Genomic DNA, 6,000 nt, shown 5'->3' with positions numbered 1-6,000 from the left:
TCCACCTCATGTAGAATAGATGCTAAGCAGATCTTGTAATACAAAACCCCCATAGTGAAGTCCCTGATGAATCAATGTTAGGCATTTTAGAGCCATAGCCCAACTCTTGGTTTTATGCAATCTCTTCATGAGCAACACTATGCAGTGACACACATGCATGCACGAGCCATGGTTGGCATTCAGTACATAATATACATGTTCCTTAGTAATTGGCACTTCCTTGTGACTTGTGGCATGAATTGCTGTAGTTCACAAGGCAGTTGATTGACCCTTCAACTGGACTCAACCTACTGCTACTCTATCCTTGAAGTGATCTAAAACTCTCCTTAGTACTAGCCTTAAAATTCTTTTGCTCCATGTTGCCGTCACCCTCACGTAACACCAAGAAGCAAGGTTTAAGCATCTATGATGCTAGATTCGTTAATTCTCAAACCATAATATTTACACACAACATAGTGCAATCATAATTCTAGATTGCTTCAAGAATGTCTTACTTCGTAGTCACATAAATACCGATCTCAATTTGTGGTTTAAGGAATTGATGTGGGGTTTCAGAGCTAACAACAAATTATGATTCAAGGAATCAATTGTTAAAACAATTGACTCGATTAAGCAGAATTCCAAGCTACAAATGGGTATAGTTGGTGTTACACATAATTTAAGAAAATAACTCAACTAAGCAAGATTTCAAGGTATAGATCGGTGTGAGTGGAAGTACACATGATTCAACAAAGTAAATTAAGCAGAATTTGAAGCTAATCTCTCTCTCTCTCTCTCTCTCTCTCTCTCCTAATTCAACAACAATATCTAGAAGACAATAGGCACTCGCTATCGTGGAAAAACGCATAGACTTCCAAGTCAATCTTTAGTTTCTAGATCCTTGGTGAATTGGTAAATTGTGTCTTTGACAAAGCCCCTAAAGGATGTAAATACAAATCGGAATTAAAATTAATGGCTTTTACTAAATATATTGTTTGGTCGAAGCGGACATGGATGACCGACGAATAATTGTCATGCCAGCAATTATTGACTAACCTTCAGAACTACGGCTGGACAAGAAAGGGGAAGGAACCAGGATTGGGCGTCGGAGCCTGTTCTGTGTTTGTCTTCTGAGAGCTTGTTCTGTGCTTGCCTTTTGACGGGAGGAGCTGTCGATGGCCATGGCCTGCGGATCGCTAGGGTTTCCGATTATCCTCCGCCTTTGGTTGATCATACTAGCGTGCCTCAACTCGATCGCAAGGGCAGATATTGTTCCTTCGCACTCAGGTGTGCTTCCGCAGTTTCTTCATACATCCCTTCATTTTGTTTTGATTTGTTCTTTCTTGGTTTGGCTCAGTAATATTACCACAATCCAAATGTACGACCGATGTCCAAATGTTAACGTCCGTGCTCAAAGAAGCGCTCAAGGAGCTCCATTAGAATCATGTTCACACAAGAAGATTGTGATTTTCCCTTCATGACTGCATGATCAGAGTCATGCGGAGCTGCATTAATGTCATGCTCACACGAGGAATATAGTTACTTGTGGATTTTGCCCTTCTACATTGCGACCAGAGTCTGAGTTTCCTGGGCAATCATTGTACCGGGTATCCATTGTAAAATTGCCGAATGTCATCACCGTTTTTTATGCTTGGATCGATACATGAATGTCCTCACATATTCAAATAGATGCCCAAGGAGTTGCATCAAAAACATGCTTACACAGACCGATTATAATTTGCAGATTTTATGCGTCAATAATTGCATGATGAGAGTTTACAAGCATTGTACAATATGTCTGTGCACTTGGGCATTGCCTAGAACAATTGCTGAATGCTGAATGAAATGAACAAGAAAAGCAAGAATTCATGTGAATGGAGAAATGGGGCATGGAATCCACATATCAAAGCATGAGAAGATGAGTACAAAATCCACATAGGCTATGGCTGACCATGAGAGTACTTAATGCTCTTATTTGCTTTAATGAGTAGAATTTCTCGTTTTGTTTTGTCAACCAGTGGTGAGTATTGTAGAGCGAGGGATATTGTCATGTATAGGCATGCTATGTTTCTTATTGTAACTTTTTTGTATTGGGTATCAGCAATTGTGGGTTTGATTCAAAGCATCCAAGATCCACGATACAAAGTTGAGTTTCACCCACCTGGCTCAAACTTTCAAAAGGTATATATAGCTCTTGGTTTCATATTAAAGGTGACACATCAAGTTCTAGTAATTGTTCATTTATTTGAGTATTTGATTGTGAGTTACCAAACTAAAATGCGCACATATATTTCAATCTAAAAGTGAATACTCTTGATGTATTTTCTCTTTTTTAGTTATTTTTATAGTTTTATTTAAAGCATGCTTCGTAAAGTAGACTCATCCTAATAGTCTAAGAACCTCAACAAAAAAGACTTGAATTCTTCACTATCATATGAATGATTCTACAGTTGACATGGTTCAAGTTGTATACACGTACACAATGTGTTGACTCCTATTGAAAAGCTAACATAGGTTTGTCAGAAGTGGGTGTAGCAGTGGAAGCCTGCGAAACTATTGTAATAGATTGCATAATGCAAGAGAGAAGACAATTTGCAAAGATAGAGAGGAACAATACAAAGAAAGAAATCAAAAGGATACTTGGGAAATGGAATCCATATATCAAGACATGAGACAATTGAATACAATAGTGATCACTGGTTGAGTGGGCACTAGCACCCACTCTCTTTCTCTAATAGGATCAACAAGTAACAAAGTATGTTGACGGTGTGTTTGAGGAGTAGGGAGCCTAGCTAATAAATAGCCAATAATCAGGATCAGATTGGCCAGCTGAAAATGGCCAACTTGATATAAAATAACTAGGTGGCCACAAAACTAGCCAAAGGAAAACTTGCGCCAGAGATGCACACCAAAAAAGAAATGTGCAGTTTACTAAAACATATCAATACTCCTACATGTACTAATTAAATTGCTAACACACTCTCTCAAATAATCAGTGATTTGGTACAATATAATAAATGATGATAATAACTCATTGGAGGACATAGAACAATGACCATCAAAATGGACCATGGATATCCTAGCAGTGGGCGATCAAGCCACCACCAAGGTGCCTTGGAAAGAACCTGATGTCAATGTCGATCATACTAGCTCTTAAAAATAGAGGAAAATCATATCAGCTCTCTATGTTTATTAACAAACGCCTCCAGACATATGTGACCATCTTGTTAACAATGCCTTCAAGCATACGTGACCATGGATTCATTGCCTTCGGCCAAATTGTTTTAACTGTCCTCTCATGTGAGCTTGGACTAAGAGCCAAATTCCAATCCCCTGTTTTGTCAAAAATAGCCCATTGTGAACTTGGATGTTGTTTCTAGCTCTAGGATTACATCATCAACGTGTAATTGGTGTGTCACAACTCTCGTGTAAATGCTTGTTTCTGCCAAGACTATTGCAGTCCATCTTATGGCTCCTGCTCCTTAGGAAGACTATCTATTCTTGCATCATGGAGCATCTCTCAAACCAAGTGGGAAGAAGGTTGATACTCTCTTTAGTGCTTTGTCTCTGCTAAAGTCTCAGGAATGTCTGCTGGATGGGAACCCGATAGTGAGACAATCTCTTCCTTAGGAGACTTGGTAAATCCCAGAACTGGTCGACTGGGGCACGCTGACTGTGACAGACCCGATTAGGCCTGCAACTGGACCCAGCCTGTACGACAGGCCCTGCCCAGCGCTGTGAACGGTACTGCCTGCCTCCCTGGCCTGTTCAAGACTCCTGGCTGTGCCTGCCCTGTGGTCAGTGCCTGCTGCCTGAGCTGGTGTCCACCCTGCCCTGCCCTGCCCTGCCCGCCTAACTCGCCTGCCCATCCAGGAGGTGCATCCGCCAACACCTACTCCTGAAAACAAATGTGCCTGCTGTAACTAAAGTGCAGGTTGTTGGACACAACATAGATGCTTTTGGGTGGTTAGTTGGATTGTCTGCATTTGCATGCTGTATCAACTGGCAGGCTGTGGTGCATTTCTCTGTGGTTCCTCTCTGCAGGTTTTACATCAATTTTTTTTAACATGAAGCCATTGCAAGGCACCAGGCATAATAGAAGCCAAAATCTCCTAGGGATTTGTTATGGGTTATTGAATTCATTAGCTGAGCGCTTTTGCACTTTTTGGATTTTTTTGTTGGCTGGGTCTGCTTGAAGTTGATTAATTTGCAGCATTGTCACATTAACTTGTGAGATACTAGATTGTCATGTGTATTACCATCCTGAGGTACTTGTATATTTATATATGTTTGTATTTGTGCGCTTTTGTATACCTAGTCAATGATAACTATCCTTAGTTGTACCTACTGTGTGCTGTACACTTTTGTTACCTGAAGGGTTTGTATAAACATTGATCACAAGTCAAATATTCTATGCTGATTGTATTTTCACTTCAGGATCCAGAGCAAGAAACAGTTATGATGACAAATGCATATGGTAGAAAATATGAATGTGTTCTACCACAGCCGGCTGAACGGCAAGCCGTCAAGGGTGAATCTTCGCAGCAGAATAGCAGTAGCATCAGCCTAACAACAGAAAGAAAAAAGCCAAGAACACTGGATGACTTACTTGCACTTCTGAAGGATCAATGCTTTTTCCGGGTATGTCTACAAGGCTTTTCCTTTGCATCGTTAGTTTCCTTCTTGCACAAATTGTATAGAATGCTTATGCAAAATTTCAATTGCTACTTTGCAGCATGAAGGTTGGTGGAGTTATGAATTTTGCTACCAGGCAAAAGTGAGACAGATACACATTGAGAATAAGAAGGTGGGAACTTGTTTTTAACTACTTTTCCATCAGCTACTTGGAGGTGATATGTTTTTTTGAAATTCAGCAGAAGTGTGTGTTTTCATATAGACAAAGGAAATTACATGTCACATGTTCAGCTAGTTCACAAGGGACCATTTATCCCTGAACTTTCCAGAATGTCCAATGAAGTTGTATTTCTGTTAATTATGGGAACCCACATAAGGTGGGTCCTATAGGAACTTTCTCTCTTTACTTTCTTTGTTTCTATAAGCTGTATGGTATTTGGTAGCTGGTATCTCATAATCTGATTGATATTAATAGCATCAGTGATTGCTTTGAACCACTGGTCCCAAATTAGAACCTTACTTGAAGCTGCTTTCTGCAAAGGCTTGTATGCCTTGAAAGCCTTGCTTGTGACCGATAACCACTTGTCCCAAATTAGAACCTTACTTGAAGCTGCTGGCTGCAAAGGCTTGTATGCCTTGAAAGCCTTGCTTGTGACCGATAACCACTTGTCCCAAATTAGAACCTTACTTGAAGCTGCTGGCTGCAAAGGCTTGTATGCCTTGAAAGCCTTGCTTGTGACCGATAGCTTTCTATGTTTTGGTCTTCACAACCTTCCACAGATCTGTAAAAGCAACTGCAGGGCTGAAAGATGGCAAATGTCGGTCTCTTTAGCAAATCTCTAAAGCAATCGCAAGGCTGAAAGATGGCAAGATGGGTCTCTTGTAAGATGGAATAAACTTGAAAGATATCTAATCTTCTGAGGAGTCGCTTTAACCTGTGCTAGCAAGCGATCACAGCCTTGATCATTTGTGGTTTGAGTAAGTGCCATCTCTGTTGATATTATAAGCACTTCAGTCACATAAGGGTTTCTTTTACAATGATGTATGAAGAAGTCAAGGTTGCATGTGACAGCACGACTCTTTATCGAAAAAGCTTGTGTTGTTGGGTAGGCACCATCATCACACCTTTGAGACCTAATCTCCTTCTTCCTATTATACAAAGGTTCTGTAGATGTGCTTTTGTAGATTCCATCATTTCTTTTCCTCTCTTGGGTATCTTTTTTCCTTTTATTACCTGGTTTTTATTTTCCTCTGTCGGTGGTATCATTGTCTTTCCTTTAGCCTTTAACATGCTAATTTCTCTTTACATTATGCAATGAGAAAAAAAGAAAACATAAAATTGTTTTTCTTGTATTCTGTATCACTAAGTAATACAGATAGTATCAC

General features: G+C 40.0%; 1 protein-coding gene across 1 annotated transcript in view; it reads left to right on the top strand.

The window, feature by feature from the left end:
* Positions 1-984: 984 nt before the first annotated feature.
* OS9 (ER lectin-like protein) overlaps positions 985-6,000 on the top strand; it is a 28,608-nt gene continuing 23,592 nt past the window's right edge. Inside the window, exons 1-4 of the mRNA XM_087677455.1 lie at positions 985-1,266; positions 2,081-2,160; positions 4,417-4,620; positions 4,715-4,786. Coding sequence (XP_087533581.1) covers positions 1,155-1,266; positions 2,081-2,160; positions 4,417-4,620; positions 4,715-4,786 — 468 coding nt within the window. The 5' untranslated portion in view covers positions 985-1,154. The remainder of the gene's footprint in view (positions 1,267-2,080; positions 2,161-4,416; positions 4,621-4,714; positions 4,787-6,000) is intronic.

Source organism: Lygodium microphyllum, chromosome 5 (assembly GCF_053477565.2).
Source record: "Lygodium microphyllum isolate KBCC chromosome 5, Lygodium_microphyllum_v1.1.10, whole genome shotgun sequence".
Lineage (NCBI taxonomy): Eukaryota > Viridiplantae > Streptophyta > Polypodiopsida > Schizaeales > Lygodiaceae > Lygodium > Lygodium microphyllum.
Note: the sequence above shows the minus strand (reverse complement) of the source record. Positions and strands in the feature narration are given on the sequence as shown.